Source organism: Lithobates pipiens, unplaced genomic scaffold, assembly GCF_037356315.1.
Source record: "Lithobates pipiens isolate NorthernLeopardFrog02 unplaced genomic scaffold, aLitPip1_a1.2 Scaffold_1, whole genome shotgun sequence".
NCBI lineage: Eukaryota > Metazoa > Chordata > Amphibia > Anura > Ranidae > Lithobates > Lithobates pipiens.
The window spans coordinates 23,576,935-23,600,441 of NW_027507685.1; the positions used below are offsets into that span (position 1 = coordinate 23,576,935).

General features: G+C 41.8%; 1 protein-coding gene across 4 annotated transcripts in view; it reads left to right on the forward strand.

The window, feature by feature from the left end:
* Positions 1-23,507, forward strand: part of RADX (RPA1 related single stranded DNA binding protein, X-linked) — a 122,808-nt gene that overhangs the window by 18,824 nt on the left and 80,477 nt on the right. For all 4 annotated transcript variants that reach the window (XM_077484856.1, XM_077484933.1, XM_077484784.1 and 1 more), the window contains exons 2-3: positions 13,110-13,252; positions 16,031-16,223. In XM_077484856.1, the coding sequence (XP_077340982.1) occupies positions 13,110-13,252; positions 16,031-16,223 (336 nt within the window). The remainder of the gene's footprint in view (positions 1-13,109; positions 13,253-16,030; positions 16,224-23,507) is intronic.

Here is a 23,507-nt window from a genome sequence, read left to right on the forward strand (position 1 = left end):
TCATGTGATCAGGAGGGTCAATCGCAGAGCCCTCCTGCCGATCCGAGATGCGCCGTGTCCGGGTGATACTAGCGCATCGGGACTGCGCGGTCGTGCAACCCCCCTCCTTCTGAAAAACGTTCCTGAACGTCCAGTCAGGAGGCGGCTCCCACCCGGCCATATTTGTACATTGGCTGGGTGGGAAGTGGTTAAGGTGTTTCCACCTCCATGTTTGATGGTAGGGATTGTGTTGTTGGTGTCGTAGGCAGCATTCCTCCTCCAAATATGGCAAGTTGAGTTGATGCCAAAGAGCTTGATTTTTGGTCTCGTCTGAACAACACTTTCATCCAGTTCTTCTCTGAATCATCCAGATTAGGGGTGCAACGGATCAAAAAGCCACGGCTCTGTGTGAATGGAGCGAGCCGTAGCTCGGGAGCGCACACCTGCTTGGGTGCCGCTGCTTGCTGTGGGGTCACATGGCAGGAGGGAGGAGCCAGGAGTGCTAGCGAGGGACCAGAGATGAGGATCTGGCCACGGAAGGATTTACCCCCTTAATGACCAGGCCATTTTTTTTGTGATATGGCACTGCATCGCTTTAACTGACTGTAGTGTGGCCGTGCAACCCAAACAAAATTTTTGTCTTTTTTTTTTTTCTTCATGTATTCTACATATTTTTGGTTTAAAAAAAAAAAATCGCAATGACTACATTGGGTTTGCGCAAAAGTTAGAGCATCAACAAAATAGGGGATACATTTATGGCCTTTTTTATAATTTTTTTTTATTTTTTACTAGTAATGGCAGTGAGCATCAATTTTTATTTTTTTGGATGGCAAGGGACAGATGGGACACACTTTTTTTTGGACCAGTGACCTTTTTATACAGTGGTCAGTACTATAAAAATGCACTGATTACTGCATAAATTACACTGGCAGGGTAGGGGTTAGCGCTAGGGGGGCGATCAAAGGGTTAAGTGTGAACTGACTGGGAGTACACAGAATTTGTTTGTTGCTAGTGATCAGCAATCGCACTGTACTCCCCTCACAGAATGGTGATCTTTTTCACTGGCAGATCCCTGTTCTGCCTCCTGTGGATGTCCGGCAGGCATGAAGATACGCTCCCCTAGAGCATAGTAATCCTAATACTGGAGGACCACTGCCATATATGCATTTGAGTGTATTACTGTAGCCCTTTACCTGGCTTTCAGATTTCATTATCGAACCAGCTGCTTTGTTTTGCTGATGCTCATGTAAGTCAGTATTTCGTTTCTAAAGATCAAATGTAATACTTTTTTTTTTTTTTTGCAAACTTTCTAATGCTGTAAATGAGAACCGGCAAAGGGGAAGTTTTTGTTGGAATTAAAATTTACAGAGTTGATGTGTACAGTATTATATTTAATCATCAGATATATTTGATGACTAAAATTTGTAGACCACCAAACCTCAAATAGTTCTCAGTAAAGGGATAAGCTGACATATACGGACTATTTTCTTCAGATTTGTGAAATGCTAAAAGTAAGGCCCTGGGTTTAGGAAACCGTATTTGGAATTTGAGAATTAATACATGTTCAATTCAGGAGCAGGTTTCCAGAAATCTGACATTTTTAAGAGAGCCAGTGCTTAGAGAAATCTAGGTAAAAATGTTGTTTGGTACATTTTAGTTATTTATCTGGGTTAATTTGGGCACTCGTGTAAAACATTCATACGTCCTATTTGTAATGGCTTTTGTGCCCTCATTACGTAATATTTAGTTGCTGCATTTAAATATGTCTTACAAGAAGGGGAAACATTTGGGGTGTTCCATGCATCTTCGTGCAAGCAGTCCTATTTGTGTCTATTGGCATGCAGGCGCTGCATGGATATAGTAGCTGGTCTCCAATTTGACAACCACGTGTGCATTTCCCCAATTTTTTTTTTTTTTTTTTTTTTTTTTTTTGAGGGAACGTGATCAGCACACGGCTATTTAGCACTGTGCAGACAGAAGGGTCCTGCAGCCTCCTAGGACAAGCGGAGGAGAATGCAACTCCTACAAGCTTTAAAGTATTCACTATTGACAGGATCACTGTAGGGCGAATTATCTCTCGTTCAAAAATGTTTATTTTATGTTAAAATAAATTACATGTACATAGGGCTGAAACAACTAATCGATTAATCGATTATGAAATTAATCGATTACCATTTTCATAATCGATTAATTGGCCAGTAACATAATGAGGTTAAAAAAAATGAGCCCTTTATAGTACAAAGAGCAAATAATCACTACTGTAAATATTACTTTCACTGTTCTACAGTAAAAAAATTAACCCCTTATAGTAGAAAAAAGCAGATAATCACTACTATAAAGGGCTAATTTTAGTTTTTTTTTAACCCCATTATGTTACTAAACGTCTTATGCCTTGTACACACGGTCGGACATTCTGACAACAAAATCCGTCTTATTTTTTCCGATGGATTTTGTCCTAAACTGGTGTTGCATACACACGGACAAAGTTGTCGGAAAATTTGATCGTTTGGAACGTGATGGCGTTTGTTCGTTACGACGGGACTTTTCCATCGGAATTTCCGACCGTGTGTACAGGGCATTAGACCTGGTTCACATCTATGTGTTTATTGGTGCTTTTTGCAGAAATGCACTACAGTTCATTTACATGGTTTCCTATGGGACACGTTCACATCTGAAAGGGTCAGGGACTTTTAACGCAAAATGGTGCTTTATTGCTTCAATATACTTCAATGGAGAAGCGGCAGAAAAGCATGTAATGCGTTTTTGCATTAATTTGTGTTTTTTAATCTGCCCAAAAAAAATGCAAATTGCAGTAAAATCACGTGCGCAAAAATAAAAACGTACCGCAAAAAGCACTGCAGAAACAGATCAAAAGCAAACTGCATAGGTGTGTACCGAGCCTTATGCTGGCCACACAGATCCATTTTCAGACGAGAATATTCAGACGAAAAATCTTTGTACATTCTCTGAATGAAAGAATTTTGTGTGAAATTTTAACTTGTTTTTAACATTCTGTTTTTAAAATTAATGTAATTTATGAACGAAAACCACATACGTTGTCTGAAACTTCCTTTGACTAAGAAGTTTTCTATTATTTCCAAATGTTCCCGTCACTGTGGTTGAAAATGAACATCAATTTGACCTACTTTTTTTTTTTTTTTTTTAAAGGTTATTAACCGATTAATCGATTATGAAAATAATCGTTAGTTGCAGCCCTACATGTACAGAATATAAGACAAATTATTTGATACCAGAAATAAAAAGTAGACATATTGAAGTACGGATGATACAAAGCAAAGAAGAATTTCAAGATATTCTCGTGGGAATGACAATAAATGGCCTTTATATATTTTAGAATTTGAAAACATTCTTATAGCTGAGTTTAAACGTTTTAATCCCAAGAAAATATAAATATGTCTAAAAGAATATATGATTTTAAAGTTTTGACCATAACTTCTAAAGTATGTTTATAGTAAGTATTATATAGTAAGGGAAGAACATAAAAGGTATATAGGAGGGGAAGGGGAGGGAATAATTCTCCGGAGGAGGTTTTATATATCATCTAATGTTGTAATTCTATAAAAAATCTTAATCACCATAACAATAAAACTCGGTTATCAATATTATCTGACGTATAATATTTAATCCAGGGTTTCCATATGATATAAAATTTTGTCAAGGGCGAACGATCTCATACTTTGTGTTTACTACAGATCCTATCGCTGGCGAGGATATCTTTCCAGCAGGGAAATGGACAGCAGTATGAACACTTCCCTCTAGATGGTACATTGCGGTCATTGTAATATTTTATTCTACAAGTTTTCATGAGACGTTCCGAGTTGTCCTTGCACCATGAGAGTCGAGGAAACTTGCATCTCACAAGAGATCAGCACTGGCAGCCTCCTGGTTTGTCAGTTTTTTTTTTTTTGTTTCATTAAAATGATAGGAACTTTCATAAAGAAATACATTGTAGTTGAATGAAAAACCTGCTGAATAGAATTGTTGCAGTGTGAAGAGCACATCAATCTAGAAATGTGGCTCCCCCTAGGGTTCTTGCGAAAATAACGTTTTATTTAGGTTCGAAGTGTGACTTGTATTGACAACTTTTTTGTAGCTTTTATTGTAAAATTTCCATTGCCTTGTAATATTTACAGCTTTGTAGAAGCTGATTTAATTTTATGTCTTATAAGCAGAAAGCACTGCACTGAAAATAGCCCTTTGACATGCTAGTGAACAATAATTAGTATATCTATTGTGTTGAGAAGGAACCATGTATGCTGTTAGTTTCTTGGGCATGCAGCCAGCACTCAGTGCATGGTGTACTATGTGATTTAAATTTGTATCAATCCACTGAAGCTGCAAATTGGCTCGCCGGTGTTTCTACTTGCACCCACGGTCGTGGTCTTGTTGCTGTAGTTGCCTATGTGGCATAGTAATTGGTTGATCTTGTTCCCATAATTGCAGTTCTTTCTGAAGAGCAATAGAAGAAATGCGTTCTTTTCTTGATGGGAAGCTGCGGTATTTATAGCCTTTTGGTTGTATGTCTTATGATCATAAGAGGATATCTGATGAAGCAGAAATGGTCAAACTGACTCTAGTTTCATCTTCCCTTCAATTGAGACCTCCACTGCTTGGCGCTTGCTTGGCAATGTCCCATGGTAACCCACAATGCAGTGTGGTTTGTTGACATGTGATGCCAGGGCTGCCTGTAATGTGATGCCAGGGCTGTAACGGTTAACCTGAGAGTTTTTTTCATACATCGTGTGCTCACACTACCCAAGTACAATTGTCTCCTACCCCAGGGGTTGACAAATTTGCTTGGAATCTAGGAGCCAGCGAAAAAAGTTAGGAGCCAGGTCCGTGACGGCGATCTGGACCTGTCCCTGGCCTGACATGGAGACGAGTGAGGGGAAGATGGCCCCCAGCCCCCCACATATGAGATCACCTCTCATTGGACACACCGCTCGAGTGCTAAATGGCCGCTGTGATTGGTCATTTAGCATGATCTGTGATTGGCTGTATCCAAGGGACACGGCCAACACAGAACTTCCCCGATGCTCGCCCATGGCGGCGTGCAGAGGGGAAGTAAACAGGAGGATGTCTAGGGACGCCCTCCCGGCAATTGGTGTCCGCGCTGTAGACATCTTTCGTCTATAGCGCGGGCACGAAGTGGTTAACAAAAGAATGTGACTATTATTTCCGACATATTCCCGCTCATTTACTGCCATTTCCCTGCTAAGGGTTCGATCAGGTCCGCCTGAAAAACTGACAGGTGAACCTGATGAGACAGCCCTTGTGAAAGGGGTCAAGCAGGGAGGATTACAAATAATATTTTTTTTTTTCCTTAATTAAAATTTTTTTTTTACAAATATTATATTATATATATATAAATGAGAAGCCATTTACCAGCCACCACACTCACCGTTGGGCAAAAAACAGGCAGGGGAGCTTCACTCCATTAGGAATTAGCATTATTGGAATAGGGTGTAATTTCTACATCCACCACAAGATGGCGCCAGACTACCGAAAGATTTTAGAAGGCCGCAAAGCCGCGGCCTCAATTACTGGCCGGCGCGGCCCGATGGAATTGCGCGGCGGAGTTCGGGGTCCAAATGGAGACAGGATACCCCAGCAGCGTTGCCCCAGTCGCCAGGACACGAAATCTAGGCGCAAATGCGACCTGGGTTTGTCGAGCCCTGTCCTACCCTGCTGGTCTGTGCTCACATTGTACTGGGCATGAGCATGCCTATATTCTGCCCTCTGCTAGCCAGACCACAGTGATCCCTGATTATGTGCTTAATGAGTACTCTGTGTATGAGAGGGGGGTGTTTTTATTTATTTTGTTTGTGCCATCAGCGGTTGCACCTAAGCGTGCTGTGCCAGTCCAGCTGAACCATGCCCCAGATCGCTTCCTCAGGCAGTCCCAGGCATGGTACACCAAACCATACCAGAGTACAGTACAAGGCAAAAACATTACACAAATGACCTGGACTCTGGAGGTAAACTGTGATCAGTCCGGATTCATACACCTAGTGCAGTGATGGCGAACCTTGGCACCCCAGATGTTTTGGAACTACATTTCCCATGATGCTCAGCTACACTGCAGAGTGCCAGAGCATCATGGGAAATGTAGTTCCAAAACATCTGGGGTGCCAAGGTTCGCCATCACTGACCTAGTGTGAGTATACCCGAATGCCAGATTTTGTGTGCGGTCAGCATTTGTTCCCTGTATATAATACCCGCATGTTTGGATTGGATCAGTGTCCGATTCGGTTCGTGTGGCACCTGTAGGCAAAAACTGCCTCTAAAACTTGGAAATCAAACCCTGTACTGGTTCTGCCTAGTGTTTTACCTAAGAAACAAACCATGAAAAAGATATGGAGGTTTATTTACTAAAGGAAAATAGTCTGAGCACTGTATGCAAAAATGCTGTGTGGGTTTTATTAAAAAAAATTTTTTCTCCTTTTGCATGTTTCCTCTCTAATTTAGAGCAACTGCACTTGTAGTGCAGACTATTTGCTTTTAGTAAATCAAACCCATTGTGTGTTTTTACAGAGAATGAGAACTGCTTGCATCATTGCAGACTTGAAACCGACCGTTTTTATAACGGTTTACACAAGCTGTGTCGTGCCTCTGAGATCGGATCCAAATCGGTTTATCAAACTAAAATCTGTTTTGTGGTATCAGAGCTGACTCCTCCAGGAAAATGATGGGGGTGTATGTATGTATGTATAAAAAAAAATACAGAAGGTACTCTAGTGTAATGCATTATGTAGTGCCCCTTGAAATGTTATAACCAAAAACTTAAATTTATTTTATTGGGATTTTAGGTGATTGACTAACACAAAGTAGCACATAATTGTGTAGTGGCAGGAAAATTATAAATGGTGTTCATTATTATTATTTTTTTTTTTTGTTTTGTTTTACAAATATCTGAAAAGTGCTAACTAAAATCTAGTGGAACTAATTGCCTTCAGAAGTCTCCTAATTAGTAAATCGAGTCCAGCTATTTAATTTCAATTTCAGTATAAATGTAGCTGTTCTGTGAAGCACTCAGGGCTTTGTTAGAGAACAAACCGCATCATGAAGGCCAAGGAACACACCCGACAGGTCAGGATAAAGTTGTAGACCAGTTTAAAGCAGGGTTAGGTTATTAAAACTTGGGATACTTACTTTTTTTTTTTTTTTTTTTTTTTACAACATCTCATGGAGCACTGTTCAATCATTCAATCCATCATCCGAAAATGGAAAGAATATGGCACAACTGCAAACCTACCAAAACATGGCTGTCCACCTAAACTGACAGGCCAGGCAAGGAGAGCATTAATCGGAGAAGCAGCCAAGAGGACCATGGTAACTCTGGAGGAACTGCAGAGATCGACAGCTCACGTGAAAAAATCTGTCCACAGGGCAACTATTAGTCCTGCGTTACACAAATCAGGACTTTATGGAAGAGTGCCAAGAAGAGAGCCATTGTTGAAAGCCATAAGAATCCCTGTTTGCAAGAAGCCATGTGGGGGATGGGCGGTACAGCAAATGTGGAAAAAGGTGCTCTGGTCTGAGACCAAAATTGAACTTTTTAGCCTAAAAGCAAATCTGTGTGTCAGAAAACGAACCCCGCACACCTGTCAGAAACCATGAATCAGACTGAGACTGAAGTACAATCAAATCACACTTTGTTTATTAACCACTTGCCGACCGCCGCACGCCGATGTACGTCGACAGAATGGCACGGGCAGGCATAAGGGCTTACATGTACGTCCTTGCCTGCCCGCGGGTCGGGGGCCCGATCGGGCCCCCGCCCGGTGCCTGCGGCGGTCGGTATTCGTTCGGGAGCGATCCCGGACGAGGGGACGGCCATTCATTCATGGCCACCCCCTCGCGATCGCTCCCGACGAATGAAAATGTCCGGTGACATCACTTCCTCTCCTGTAATGTAAACACAGGAGAGGAAGTGATGTATTCTCTCCTCCGTGTCGGTATTTTTCGTTCCGGCACCGAGGAGAGAGCATCGGTGAGTTGCACAAGCACTACACTACACAGTAGAACATGCCAGGCACACTCACACCCCCCCTTTACCCCCCGATCACCCCCCAATTACCCCTGCCCCCCCAGTCACAGTGACACCAATTGCTTTTTTTTTTTTTTGCATTGGTGTCATTTGTGACTGTAATAACTGTTAGGGCAGTTAGGGTTAGCCCCCTTTAGTTCTAAGGTACCCCCCTAACCCCCCAATAAAGGTTTAACCCCGTGATCACCCCCCGTTGCCAGTGTCACTAAGGCTGGGTTCACATTGCAGCGGTTTATGAGAACGGATGTGATTCGCACTGCAGTGCAAATCGCATCCGATCTCTGTGCGATTCGAGTTCAGCCATACAGATAGTATGGCTGAATTCGTGTCGCACCCGCCGCAAACTCACACGGGACCCTTTTTTTGGTCCGCAGCAGAATCGGATCGCATGGGTGTTCACACCATGCGATCCGAGTTTGCAGATCGCACTGCGATATGCGAACTGATCTGGGGGTGTCATTAACATTTCACTGACACTCCCAGCAGTTCGCATAGGGCAGTGTGAACTGCTGCCGGGAGGCATGTGATGCGGGAACCCGCCGCGCATTCGTGGCGTTCCCACATCGCTCCAGTGTGAACCCAGCCTAATAAGCGATCGTTTTTCTGATCGCTGTATTAGTGTCACAGGTGACGCTAGTTAGGCAGGTAGGTATTTGGGTTCGCCGCAGCTTTTTATAGCGCCAGGGACCCCCATATACTACCGCATAAAGCCCCCTGATTGCCCCCTAGTTAACCCTTTCACCAGTGATCACCATATAACTGTTACAGGTGACGCTGGTTGGTTAGTTATTTTTTTTATAGTTTCAGGGCACCCGCCATTTATTACCTAGTCTCACTAGTGTACCCCTAAATTTAGGGGTGTCTACTTTCCAAAATGGGGTCATTTGGGGGGGGTTTGTGCCATCTTGGCATTTTATGGCCTTCAAAACTGTAACGCCCTTAGAAAGCCTGAAGGCGGTGCTTGGTTTTCGGGGCCCCGTACGCGGCTAGGCTCCCAAAAAGTCCCACATATGTGGTATCCCCGTACTCAGGAGAAGCAGCAGAATTTATTTTGGGGTGTCATTTCACATATGCCCATGGCATGCATGAGCAATATATCATTTAGTGACAACTTTGTGAAAAAAATAAATAAAAAAAAAGTTTGTAATTTTCCCGCAACTTGTGGCAAAATATAAAATATTCCATGGACTCAACATGCCTCTCAGCAAATAGCTTGGGGTGTCTACTTTCTAAAATGGGGTCATTTGTGGGGGTTTTGTGCCATCTTGGCATTTTATGGCCTTCAAAACTGTAATAGGTAGTGAGGAGTGAAGTCAAATATTTACGCCCTTAGAAAACCTGAAAGCGGTTCTTGGTTTTCGGGGCCCCGTACGCGGCTAGGCTCCCAAAAAGTCCCACATATGTGGTATCCCCGTACTCAGGAGAAGCAGCAGAATTTATTTTGGGGTGTCATTTCACATATGCCCATAGCATGTGTGAGCAATATATCATTTAGTGACAACTTTGTGTAAAAAAAAAAAAAAAATATTTTTTGTCATTATTCAATCGCTTGAGGCAAAAAAATAAAATATTCAATGGGCTCAATATGCCACTTATCAATTTCCTTAGGGTGTCTACTTTCCAAAATGGGGTCATTTGGGGGGGTTTTGTACTGCCCTGCCATTTTAGCACCTCAAGAAATGAGATAGGCAGTCGTAAACTAAAAGCTGCGTAAATTCCAGAAAACGTACCTTAGTTTGTAGATGTGACAACTTTTGCGCAAACCAATAAATATACAATTATTGACTTTTTTTTTACCAAAGACATGTGGCTGAATACATTATGGCCTAAATGTATGACTAAAATTGAGTTTATTGGATTTTTCTAATAACAAAAAGTAGAAAATATCATTTTTTTCAAAATTTGCGGTCTTTTTACGTTTATATCGCAAAAAATAAAAATCGCAGAGGCAATCAAATACCATCAAAAGAAAGCTCTATTTGTGGGAAGAAAAGGACGCAAATTTTGTTTGGGTACAACATTGCATGACCGCGCAATTACCAGTTAAAGCAGCGCAGTGCCAAATTGTAAAAAGACCTCTGGTCATTTACCAGCAAAATGGTCCGGTCTGAAAGTGGTTAATAAAAAGGTAAATGGAAAAAGCGTAGTCAAGCATAGCCAGAGTCCAGGAACCAGATCGGGTAGTCATCCAGTCCAAAGTTCATGAACCAGATCGGGTAATCGGCCAGGCCTGAAGTCGGGGATCCAAGGAGAGCAACTGCAAGCAGGATAAGGAGCCAGGAGGGATGTCAGCAAGCCAGTCTTGAAACAAACTGCAGGAGATGGTTCCCTGTGATGTGACTAACGCAAAGGCAGAGGAGTGAGCTGGAAGGCTTTAAATGGGCAGGTCAGACGAGCATCATTGGGAACAGCTGGTAACTGTGGAGAGAGATGAGAGCTGGCAATTAGCTGACAGCTGAGCGGCCAGCCCAGAGGCGGAAGGGCTAAGCCAGCCCTGACAACGCCATCCCCACCGTGAAACATGGTGGTGCCAGCATCATGTTGTGGGTGTTCTTTTCCTCAGGGACAGGGAAGCTGGTCAGAGTTAATGGGAAGATGGATGAAGCCAGATGCAGGGCAATCTTAGAAAACCTGTTAGGCTGCAAAAGACTTGAGACTGGAATGGAGGTTCATCTTTCAGCAGGATAATGACCCTAAACATACAGCCAGAGCTACCATGGAATGGTTTAGATCAAAGCATAGTCATCTGTGACAAGAGTTGAAAATTTCTGTTCACAGATGCTCTTCATCCAATCTGACAGAGCTTGAGCTATTGTTCAAAGAATGGGCAAACAATTCACTCTCCTAGATGTGCAGAAACATCCCCCAAAAAGATTTGAAGCTGTAATTGCAGCAGAAGGTGGTTCTACAAGGTATTGTCTCAGGGGGGCTGAATACAAATGCACACCATACTTTTAACTTATTTGTAAAATTTGAAAACTTTTTAAATTCCCTTCCTCTTCACAATTATGTGCCAATTTGTGTTGGTCTATCATATAAAATCCCAATAAAATACATTTACGTTTTTGGGTTGAAAATTTTCAATTGGTATGAATAGTTTTTCAAGGCACTGTAAGTGTCCATGCACTATAGGTCTTTGAGGCATAGTTCAAGAGTGTAGAGGCAGAAAAAAAACATTGCAAGAAAAAATGCTAAACGCTCATAAACGTGACATTTTAGGAGCATTTGGTGTTTTGAAGTGTACATGGTTTAGTCAAAAATGAGCAGAGTAGTGTTTTGGTGGTGGGGGGAGAAACGCCTGTAAAAGCAAATGCCCATGAACTCCTGTTCAATACGAGCTACTATGAGAATTAATGGTACGGCGATGCCTACACTAGCATTGGTAGGCGGGTGCACGTGAACGCTTTGATGGGGGAGCTAATTAACGGGTCCGGCGGACTGTCTGCCAGCTGCCCGCTATCGTTCCTCGCAGAGACAGAATGGGGATCTGCCGAAGATAACAAGGCAGATCTGAGATCTGTCTCTCTGCTAAGCAGGAAGAGGGATCTGTGTGTTTCCCCAGTCACGCAGTGCCCCATACAGTTAGTAATCACAAACCCCTACCATTTCACAAAGAAAGTGTAAAAAAAAAAAAAATGTTACACACTCACACTTGGGAAAAGTCCTTTATTAAAAATAATAGATTCCAGCGGTGGTAATCCACTCTTGCTATCCAGTGATGGATGATCATCTCTCCGGGGTCCAGCAATGGGTGATCTCTCCCGATGATCCAGCGCATCCATCCTGTCTCCACCGGAGACACTGCAGGAATCCTGGCAGCCTGACATGTCTTAGCTGAAGAGGATGGGTCACCTGACCCCGCCCACCCCCCCTCTGAATTAAGGGGAAAGCCGGGCTTCCCAGTGACTTGCAGGTGACCCCGCCCCCTCTGATGTAACAAAAACCTGCGTTACATCAGAGGGGGCGGGGTCACATGCACGTCACTGGGGATGCTCAGCGTTTTGGCACTGCTTGGGGTCGTCCCAATGGTCTAGAGAGAGAAGCTGTCAGTCGGTGAATATAAGAGAAAATAGGATTTTTTGTACTCGCGGTAAAATCCTTTTCTCTGTAATTCACCGACTGACACAGCACCCACCCCTCATATTCTTCTTTTGTTATACTGCTTGTTGACGTGCTGAGGAGTTATTACCTAAGGGACCGCCGCTTGGATGGAACTAGAAAGTTCTAGTTTTTATTATCACATGTTAACATGTAATGCCTAGTCCTCTCCTGAAGGTGGCATAACAACCCAATGGTCTAAAGAGAAGCTGCGTCAGTTGGTGAATTACAGAGTACTCCTATTTGTTCGTCCAAAACTAAATAAAAACTGTTTGACAAGTCCTCTGGTGCACATCCACCTTCAAACACATTATCTGGCGATGTAGGGCCACGTTTAATCATGAACGCCAAACACACAATAAAAAATGTAAAACCTTGCCAGCATGACCAGTCTGGCACTTGGCTCCCACCTAATTACAGCGCTGCTTCCCCTACCACGAAGCAAACAAAGGGATGGGATCACCCTTTGTGTTTAGCAGGTGGAATCGGCGCTGTCTCAGTGGGTCCCCAAAGCCCAAACTGGACATTTTCCTCCAACCCCTGCAAGGATGACTTATGGTTGTAAGGATGCCAGCTTCTTACCAATGATTCATCCCTGCTGTTGATGGCAGGGCTGAGTCGCAGTAGTAAATGCACTAAGCCATTTCACTAAAAATCACACCGGGAATGTGGTTGAAATCACATCGCAGTCACGTACTAGTGTCAAACAGGACCAAGCCAGGGAAGAGTTTCATGTAAAATCAATTTTCCTCTGACTCTGATATGGTATCTCTGTCCTGAATTTCAGGAGAGATGTTTGTCATCAATTCTGGGGATAGGAAATGCTCTACCAAACATGCAAATATTACTGCCCTTTAAGTAGTTGGTCCTACTCTTGACTGAAAATGCCTTATACTAAAAGTCTAAATTATTATTATTATTATTATTATTATTATTTTTTATGTTTTTTCTTTCCTCTTAGTGTCCAAAGTATGTTCGCTACAGAGATTGGAGCCAAGATGGAGGTCAAAAATGCCACTTCCCCCTCTGCTTGTACGTATCATGCATAAATCCAGACTTCGATATTTTGGGAAAGCTGACAAGAAGATTGAATATCCTTACCAGGTAAGAAAAAGATCCCTGTATTTTCAACTTCATTTTTGCAACAGGGAAAATAGATTTTTCGCTCAATAAATCTTCAAACTTTTATGGATTTACAGGGGAAATATATAATGTGCTTCTGCCACTTCAAGTACTTTGCAAATATAAATTCTATATTTTAGGAGCATTGTGGAACTCCAGGTAAATATAAAATGAACACACTTGAAAGGGATGTGTAATAAGAAAATGTATACAAGAATCACTTTAGTCATGTAAGCATTAATATTTCTTGTTGCTTACAGACTATTTTACACACAAGTTATTGAGTTAGAAGAAACTCTAATATTGGATGCTTCCCCCAAGGTTTCACTGTGACAAAGCCTGCCTTGAAGTAAACGCTTCCACTCTGATGCTGCTTTTCATTTAGTCCGTTATAATAAGTAATTATCAAGCAAGAGTCACTGTAATCCAGCCCAAATCGCATATTACTTACTGTGTAAAAAAAACTTGTTTCCAGGGGTTAGGCAGCGTCACCTTTTAAGTATTGTTTTCTGAGTCCACAATGTAGTGTATTTCAGCCCTTACATTGAGCGCTTCCTTCTCAATCAAACGTTTCTATTTCAACCCTGCTTCCCTGCTCATAGCTGACTTGTTTTATTTCATGGTATTAACTTGTGCCAATTATCTAGTGTTTGCCTATGTCAGTCTTCAGCTGATAAGACTGCAGTAATGCTGTTCGATGCCCCCCCCCCCCCCCCTTTTTTTATTTTTTTTATTTTTTTTCCCCACTCCATGTGATGTCACATGGGGAGTAGTAGGAAGCTCTTGGTGATTATGCAGTCTTGTGGAATTTCAGTGTTGTGCCGTAGGAAGTCCTGATAATGGAAAGACAAGCACAGTGTGCCCTAAATTATGGCAGATATGAGCATGCTCAGTGACATTTTAAAGAACAAAAAGGATTACAACAATGCTAAGCAAGTAAGGAGATATCTACAAGCAGTGTTCATTAGGGTTTTTTATGCTGATTTATATGGAACAAAGTTGTGGGGGAGAGTTTACAACCACTTTAACCACTACAATACAGGGCACTTTCGCCCCCTTCCTTCCCAGCCCAATTTTCAGCTTTCATCGCTCTCGCTCTTTTAATGACAATTGCGCGGTCATGCTACACTGTACCCAAATGAAATTTTTATAATTTTGTTCGCACAAATAGATTTATTTTCGTGGTATTTATTCACGACTGTTTTTTATTTTTTTGCGATATAAGTGCAAAAAGAGCGGAAATTTGGGGGGAAAACAATTTTCTTTATATTTTTAAAAGAAATCCAATAAAATCAAATTTTGTCGTAAAAAAATTTAAGCCAAAATATATTCTGCTACATGTTTTTGGTAAAAAAAAATTCCGTTAAGTGTATAATAATTTGTTTGTGTGATCACAGACATATGTACGCAAATAATCATTGGGACATGTGATTTTAATGGGGCATATGTGGGGGACATGTGTGGGGACGTGTGTTTTATACTAGACTGGCGATCAGTGAGTAAAAAGCTGTAAAAACAGCTCATACTCACTGATCACCAGCCGGCTGCAGCGATCTGCTCTGCTCTCCTCTCCTCAGCGACAACTTCTGTGAGGAGAGCAGATTGCCTAGCAACCGGCTGTTTACACTACATGACGGCTGTGATTGGACACGGCCGTCATGTGATCAGGAGGGCCAATCACAGAGCCCACCTACCGATCCGAGATGCGCCCTGTCCGGGTGACACAAGCGCATCGGGATCAAGCCGCTGCACGGGCACATGCGCGATCCCCCTCCTTCTGAAGGACGTTCCTGACCCGGCCAATGTGTATATATACGGCCAGGTGGGAAGTAGTTCAAGTGTTCAATAACCTAAAGAAAACAAAAAACAGATCCTTATCCCCTAAAGCATGTTATACAGCACAGTGCTTGTGCTGTGTAATTTGGCCCCTTTATCACCTAAAATAACCTGGCTGATCCTGCTTGGCTATACATTTATCATGGCTGCTGAGCCCTGACACCATGTTCAGTTTATGTGCCTCTGTCATCCGCAGCCCTGCTCTGTCCTTCTTCAGCCTGCCCATTAACTGTTTGAATCGTCTATGGCTGACCTAAGTGTGTTTGTAAATTTAGCCAGCTGTGGACTTACAACGAATATTGTCTTAAGTTGGATGCCCAGGGTGTGGAATTTTAGCATATGTCTGGATCTGGAGGAATGGGCATTCCATTTGGAGTAGTTGCAAGCCCTTTGCTACAAGTGTAGAATAAAATGACCCTCGCTTGCCACTTGGTAGAGCTTCAGCCTGTTAGACTGTGACATGTGCCTCTCAGGTGCATGAAAAATGCCAGGATTGCATGCTAAAGGATGACATTTCCAGTCTGCATGTGGCCAAAGGCTGGATTCACACCTATGTATTTTTGGTGCATTTTGCAGATTTGCACTAAGATTGATTTTTTTTTTTTTTTTTTTTTTTTAAACACGTTTCCTATGGAACTCACTCTGTAGTGCAAATCTACAAAAAGCACAAAAAATGCATAGGTGTGAATCCAGCCTAAGTGAGGGGTGTTTTTTTTTTTTTTATTCTCTTTTCTTTTTCACTTGCGGAAATGTAAAATGATACACAAAATGACCTCCTGGGTGCCTTGTGCAATATCCTCTTTCTTCCTTTTTGTTTGCGGCATTAAGGTTTACAGTATATGAAGATCTGAATAAATGTTTGTGATTTGCTGTTTTACTAATGGTCCATGTGTGTATATTCCCCCCCCCCCCCACTGTTTCCAGGCCTATTTTGAAGTTGCTGATCACTCTGGTATGATGTCCATGGTTATGTGGAATTATTTGTGCCTGGAATGGTACAACACTCTTCAGACTGGCAATGTCGTCTTACTCCAGCAGTATGCTTTGAAGAACAGCTATCCAAACAGGACACTCCCAACAACCGGGAATACGCAGGTGAAGAGACTGCCTAATCTTGGTAAAGTATTTCTGAGGTAATGTGATTTGCCTCAGTTGATTTGTGTTTATTGCAGTTTGGGTTTATACACTTGGAATTGCCAGTGACAGCTGCCCTTTGCCTTTCCCTGCATGGTGGTCTTTAATGGGCCATTTTACACATTTGTATGGTTTCCAATAGACGTGGGATCGAGCATGCTTTAAGCACAAAGGAACACGCATATGCTGCTTCCAGGCTTAAAGCTCACATCCTGGACTTTGCATACAGGCGGTCCTCTAGTTACAAACATCTGACTTGCAAAGGACTCCTATTTACAAGCCGAGGGAGACAACAGGAAGCGAGAGGAAATCTACCCCTAGGAAGGGAAATTCACTCCTGTAAGCCCTTGTACACACGGTCGGATATTCCGACGGAAAATGTCCGACCGGGACAGTGTTTTCGGATAATCCAACCGTGTGTGGGCTTCATCTGATTTTTTTTTTTTTTTTTTTTTTTTTTTTTTTTTTTCCGTTGGAATGTCCGACCAACAAAGTTTGAGAGCTGGATATAAAAATTTTCCGACAACATGATCCGATCAGACTTTGTCCGAACGTTTGTAGAGAATTCCGATCAGACAAAGTGCCACGCATGCTCAGATCAAATTCCTAGACCAAAGCTATTGGCTACTAGCCTGAACGTAGTCCCGTCGTAGCTAAATAACGTCATGAACGATCGGATTTTAGTCTTTAGTCTTTATTTAGTGCCTGAGTGTTAATTCATTTCAATGACCAGAATAAATTATTCTGGCCAAAGTAAATGAATTGGCGCTTGTGCTGGACACTTAAAACGTCAGGTGTTTTTACTGCAAAGAGTGTGTGTGTGTGTTTTTTATTTTTATTTTTTTTATCTATTTTATAGCCAAAATTTAAAAAAAGTGTGCGTATCTATCTCTGTAGTGGCTATCAAATGCTACCAAAAGAGCTTTTTGTGGGGACAAAAATTACATAAATGTTTGGGTAGTGTTACATGGCTATGCAATTGTCAAAAAACACACTGCCGTATTGCTAAAAATGGCCTGGTCATGAAGCGGGGTAAAGCGGTTACAGGAAAAAAAAACTCTGGGGGATGCACAGTTTGTTGAGCACTTGGAAAATTTACCAACCAGTCAGTTTATTTTTTATTTTTTTCCCCCTTATAGTGAAGGAAAGCATCTTTTCTCTTTACCTGGTGCATCAAAAAAAAAAAAAAAAAAAAAAACGTGGGATCAGTAATCCCTTTGGGATTGCTTTCTCTGGTGCCCACCTACCACAGAGTTATCATTTTAGCAATCCCCTGTGTGTCTGGGGAAAAAAACCATTGTCAGCGTAGCTGACTAGGAAATGGTTTTATAGATCTTTAACCAGCAATAAAGGGTGAGATAAATCAAACCCGTAACATTCTTGGTAAATGTGTTATTCAGCTGAGGAGGGGAGTTCCTTTTTTTTTTTAAATCTAGCATCTTTATTTTTCAGCCATTATGTCTTCTAGAAATGACGTCTTGTTTGTCACAGTTTTACTGTGTTTGAGTCATCAGTTAAAAGAATGATGCGCTCTTTTCTTTTCGAGCGCATGCAGCGCAAATTTAGCAGCTATTAACTTATGTGTTCTTGTTAAATCCTCTATTGCAGTTCTATCTTGAGAAGGTTAGAGTAACAGAAAAACTTGAATCACCAGAGTGTGCGACTAACGGGCCTTTTCCACATCTTTCGGCTGATAAGACAGGTGTTCGAGATTTAAATTAAAACTTCGGCCAGACTGCTAAATACACAATTGAGTTATTTAAATTGACAGTATATATATATATATATATATATATATATATATATATCTCATATTTATTTATTTTCATATTTTTTATTTTATTTTTTCTTTCTGCATCATCTAACGCTTAGATTTCAAACTATGAATAAATCTCACTCAGCTAAAGTCCTTCCCTGTGCTTTGCCCCTTTAGTAATCTGTCTATAAAACCTCCTTCATTTTTCATTGCCTTAAACATGTTAGATTAACTGACTGCACTGTGGAGTGAATGTCCTCTTTTGGTTTAATTGTATATTCTCTCCTAGAGTGACTATTTTTTTTGTTAAAAACATGCTAAATTTGGTGGTCATCTTCCCAGTAGTAGTTCTTCCTCTGCCACCCTACAGAAGCCTTTTAGGAATGTCACATTCTCTGTCTTCTAACATGGTAAGTGTTGCCTGCATCGGCATCAAAGCCATTCCCAGGTTTTGAGGATTATACTAGCTTGTTGAACAAGTAAAAGCTTAGATCTATTCCTGAACATCTAGAACGGCTAGATCTATGGATGCACTGATACTAGTATGGGTGCCGATACCGAGTATTTGCCTAAGTACTTTTACTCGGCAAATGCTCCTGGTGTCTGAGCCGATAACTTTGCACGAACAGGCGGCTCCTGGAAGTCAGTGGGCAAAGCAGAGAGCGAGTCCTGGCATGCTGGCCGGCGGCAGGGGTGTTGGTCACTGCATTGGTGAACCGGGCCGTCGCATTCATTAACGGAATTGATGGCCCCCAGTCTACGTCGGAGCTTGAACAGCGAAGCCCATCTTGGTGCACCCGGCCTCGGTAAGCAGCAGTCACATGGCGGCAGCAGACATCTTGTTACACTCAGCCCATATAGTTTACTAACTATGTGGGCTGGGTGTAACAAGATGTCCACTGCTGCTTACTGAGGCCGAGAGCGGGGTGTTCCAAGATGGGCGTTGCATCTTTTGTATACTAAAGAGAGTTTAATCTGTTATTGTCTCTCATTGTTAATTTATCATGGCAGGCTGCCAGCAATTGCCAGTGCAATCAGTGCTGCATTTCATTGCCGCTGCCTGCCAATCAGTTCCACAAATCATTGCCCATAATTGCTACCTATCAGTGCCACCTATCAGTGCTGCACAGATATCAGTAGTCTGTATTGTGCTTTACAAACTGTCACATGACTTTAAGTACCGATTTATTTATTTTTTTTATTTTTTTTTATCGGTGCAACCCTAGCTAGATCCCTCCCACTTTTTTTTTTTAGGAATTATTTTCTTACTCAAACACTTTATTTTTTATTTTTTTTAAACAAATGTGCAATAGTGGGACGCCCATGTAACATTTTTGACCAGGAGGTCAAGCATTAAGATCTCTCCACCAGAGCCCCAAGAAAATCTGAAAGCTTAACCCAACCAGAACTTCTTTTGGATGTTGGGAACGGATTAGAACCACTCTTGACCATTTATATCTCCAGTTGTGCATGTTTTGAGGAGCTTTCTTTTCAAGTTTTGGTCATTTGATGGGTGTCAAATCAGGAGGAGACAGTAATAGGGATACAGAAAAAAAGTCTTGTAGAGATGAGGGTTAGAACCTCTTGCTAGGTTTTTGTTGCTTTGTCTCCAAAGACCAGATTTCATGTCCCATTCTGTCTGGGTAACGTGTCGGGCAAAACGGAAACTGAGGGGAAAAATAATTCTGACTCCATTAAAAACTTGACAGTTATTCTAATCCTTCTCCATTATATCTGAAACCAGGCCAGTTTTTGACTGCCTGACTCACCTTTTCTTAAGTGCTGATACTAAAAGAGCCCAGGTGGTGTGCCAAGGCTAGGGAGGGTGGGGGGTGGTGTCTACATTAAGTTAGTGATAGTACAATAGTAGCCATAAGAATAGTGTGTTAATTTTTATTTTTTTTATTCATTGTGATGCATGGTTTATGCTATGGTTCAGATATCTGGAAAATGTAAATTCTATATATTAATAAATGAAAAAGTATTTTAAAAAAAAAGACTGTCTGACTGATCTTGGGGGTGCAGTTGAAAAACAGACAAGGAGCCTGGGATGAAAATGGATGTCAGATCCCGACCCTTCTCACCAACTCATGACAATGGACTGACCAATCTCGCATCACACTGTTTGCATAACCGTGCCCCTCAGCTGTGCCTTACACTAAGATTTTCCAGCTCACAGGACCACAATATAGTTGCCAGCATCCAGAGAGCGGTTTGTCACTGGGTTAAGTTACTTTAAGCAATTGACCCTTTAACTGCCACCACCGACTTTAACAAGATTTCACAAGCAATACCTACTATGATTTTAGAATAAATGTCTTTAACACACACATGCCACAGACAGGTATGTTCAGAGAATTTATACTATACAGTAGTGCTCTTCAAGAGACAGTTTTGTTTTTTTGTCTCTAAAGCTTTAAATGCTATGTTAACACTTTTTTAAAAATGAGGTTTAATAATGAAAAGGTCAGAATGGTGCTATTGAAAATATTTACAGAAAAAAAGATGTTAACAAAGAAATAGAGACCATAAAATAAGTAGTTGAAAAGGAAGAGTACTTGCAAATCCTGGTCTTGGCAGAGTCCAGCAAATAAGCAAAACGTTACGTTGGCTCAAGTCCTCTTGGGTGTTTCTTCGTTTGATGTTAACGAGAGCTGTCAAACTGTCCTGGCATTTAACTTTTTTCTCTGGGCTCAAAGCGGTGTTGACTGAGACCAATTAGGCATCTGAGGAGTGGTTTCTGGGATTTCATTATGTTTGACTGTCCCAAGTACAATTTTCTACTTTCAATAGATTTTTATTGAAATAACAATGAAATACATAACAGCAGATCTGTGCTCAAAGTGATAGCTGACAACAATGAGTTTCACATAGATGGAGAGCAAAGCATAAGGTTTGATAAAACAAGTCTAGTATAGTTGAGATGACTAAGGTAGGCATACAAACTGGTATACAAAGAGTATCACGAGAGATATCTGCAGGGGTACATAGCAACACTTGGGATTAAGAACCCATAATACTAGCAGCTAAACAGTAGTGGAAGACCACTCGTGTCCGACACCCCAAATGGGATCACACTGTGTCGGACACCTGAAGGTTCAGACCCAAAAAAAAAACAAAGAAAAAAGAATACCATAAGCCTGCAAATAACCTATCAACTGGTCTAGGTAGGAAAAAAACAAAAAAAAACACTTTGCCTAAGCGAGTGAAAATAACTCGTATCAGGTAATTAAAGAGCTGTTTGAGCTAAAGAAAGGCAATTGCCCTGAGAAAGTCATGTAACACATTTAGCATGGTAATGTTGTACTCTTATAGAGTATAGAAACCCAATGTTGAACCTAGATACGGTAGCAAAGAGAGCACTAGATATAGAAAAACAGTAAAGAGAAAGAAAAGATGAAGAATAGAGAGGAAAAGGAAAAGTAGAGATAGTAAGGAACAGTTGAGATAGAAGAAACTATCGAAATGGACCGCTCTCACCTGGCTCACGAACGTTGCTCAGGAGAATGAAGACATTTGGTGGTGTATCTGATCCACGGATCCCATGTCGCTGAGTGTTTATCTACCTTGTCAAGGAAGATGCTCACTATCTTTTCTTGGACCATGATATTTTCCTTTTTACCAATCCCAAGGAAACAGTGGGCTGCTTCCAGGCCCTGGCAATGGTAAGTTTGGTACCAATGAGAATAAATCTAATGAGATGTTGTGTTAATTTTGGAACACCCTGTAGAGGGAAATTTAGAAGGGCTATTTGAGGCGTTTTGTGGATAGGCAAGGTTGTGATCTTCCGGATAATATGGAATACCTTATTCCATAGATTTCTAATTTTGGGGCACTCCCACCAAATGTGTACCATCGAGCCAATGTGACCACATTCGCGGAAACAGAGGGGAGAAGCGTGTGGGTATATTTTGGCTAGTCTCAGAGGAACCATATACCACCTCATAAGAACCTTTAAGTTGGCTTCAATAAGAGTTGTATTGAGTAAGCCTTTAGCTGCCGCACGAGTTGCCATGTGCCAATCGCCTAAAGACCATTGCTGCTGGAGATCATTTTCCCATTCCCGCATGAAAAGCGTTTTAGATTCTGTTTGGGCAAGCGCACAATAAATCACAGAAATCCCCCCTCTCTGCTCCATGGCCTGGCCACCCCAAAGTTCATATTCAGTAATTGAGAGAGGAGAGCCTGAGGACAATCCTAGAGATTTGAGGAAATGAGAGATTTGTTGGAATCTGAATTTTTCCGAGACCGGCATGTGCAGTTTCCTCAGACAATGACTTAGAGAAAAAGGACCTGAGGGGGAGACTAGGTGGCCAATCCTATAAATGCCCTTATCGAGCCACCAACGAAATGCCTTAATGTCCTGGCCCGGAGGAAATAGAGGGTTCCCAAAAAAGTGAGAGAGGGGCTTCCAGTTGGAGGTAATATGTGGATTTGCTTTCATGGAGTCCCAGAGAGCAATTGAGTGTGAGAGTGTAGGTGCTAGTATGGCTGGTCTGATCTTAGGTGCACACCAAAGAAGATAGTCAAGTGTAAAGTTGGGAACTGCCTGTCTTTCCATATTTACCCAATCCGGGTGAGCGATTTTTAAATAAACCGTAGATAATTGGGAGAGTTGTGCCGCCTTATAATACCAGAGAATGTTGGACTCCAAGACCCCCTTGATTTTTCATACGGAACATAGTTTCCTTCGATAGTCTGTGGCTTTTGGATCCCCAAATAAATTTCATAATTCTGGCCTGAAAGATACGGATACGATCCTTAGGTACCAGGATAGGTAGAGACCGAAAAAGATACAGGATACGTGGGAGAAGAGTCATTTTGACTGAATTCACCCTACCTAACCAAGATAATTTAAGTGAGTCCCAAAAGACGAGATCTTCCTCCAATTTGCGAAAAGTCGAGGGAAAGTTAGCATTGTATAATCTGTCAATGGAGGCCGTCAGGTGTATTCCTAAGTAAGGGAGGGAAGAGTCTGACCATGTGAACTTGAAGCTAGATTTTAGTCGGGAGACAAGTGATAATGAAAGGTTAATGTTAAGCGCAGAGGATTTCGCATATTTGACCTTAAGGCCCGAGAGTTCACCAAAATCATTGAGAAGTTTGCAGAGAACTGGGAGCGATGTGGTAGGATGAGTAATAAAAAGCAGAACGTCATCCGCAAACAAGGCACATTTATGAGTTTGAGGGCCACACCGGACACCTGTAATGTCTGGGTTCGCTCTAATCGCTACTGCCAGAGTCTCAATGATCATGGAAAAGAGCAGGGGCGATAAGGGGCATCCTTGTCTCGTGCCCCTGAGAATCGGGGAAAGGGCTGGAATAGTAACCCTGCATCTTAATTTGGGCTTCTGGGTTTGAGTAGAGAGCGTGAATGATATTCATAAATGACTTACCAAATCCCCATCTTTCCAGGGTAGAAGACAGGAAAGACCAGGAAACAGAGTCAAACGCTTTCATAAGATCAAGAGAAAGGAAACAACCCTGTTGGGGGGGGTTCCCCATCCCACT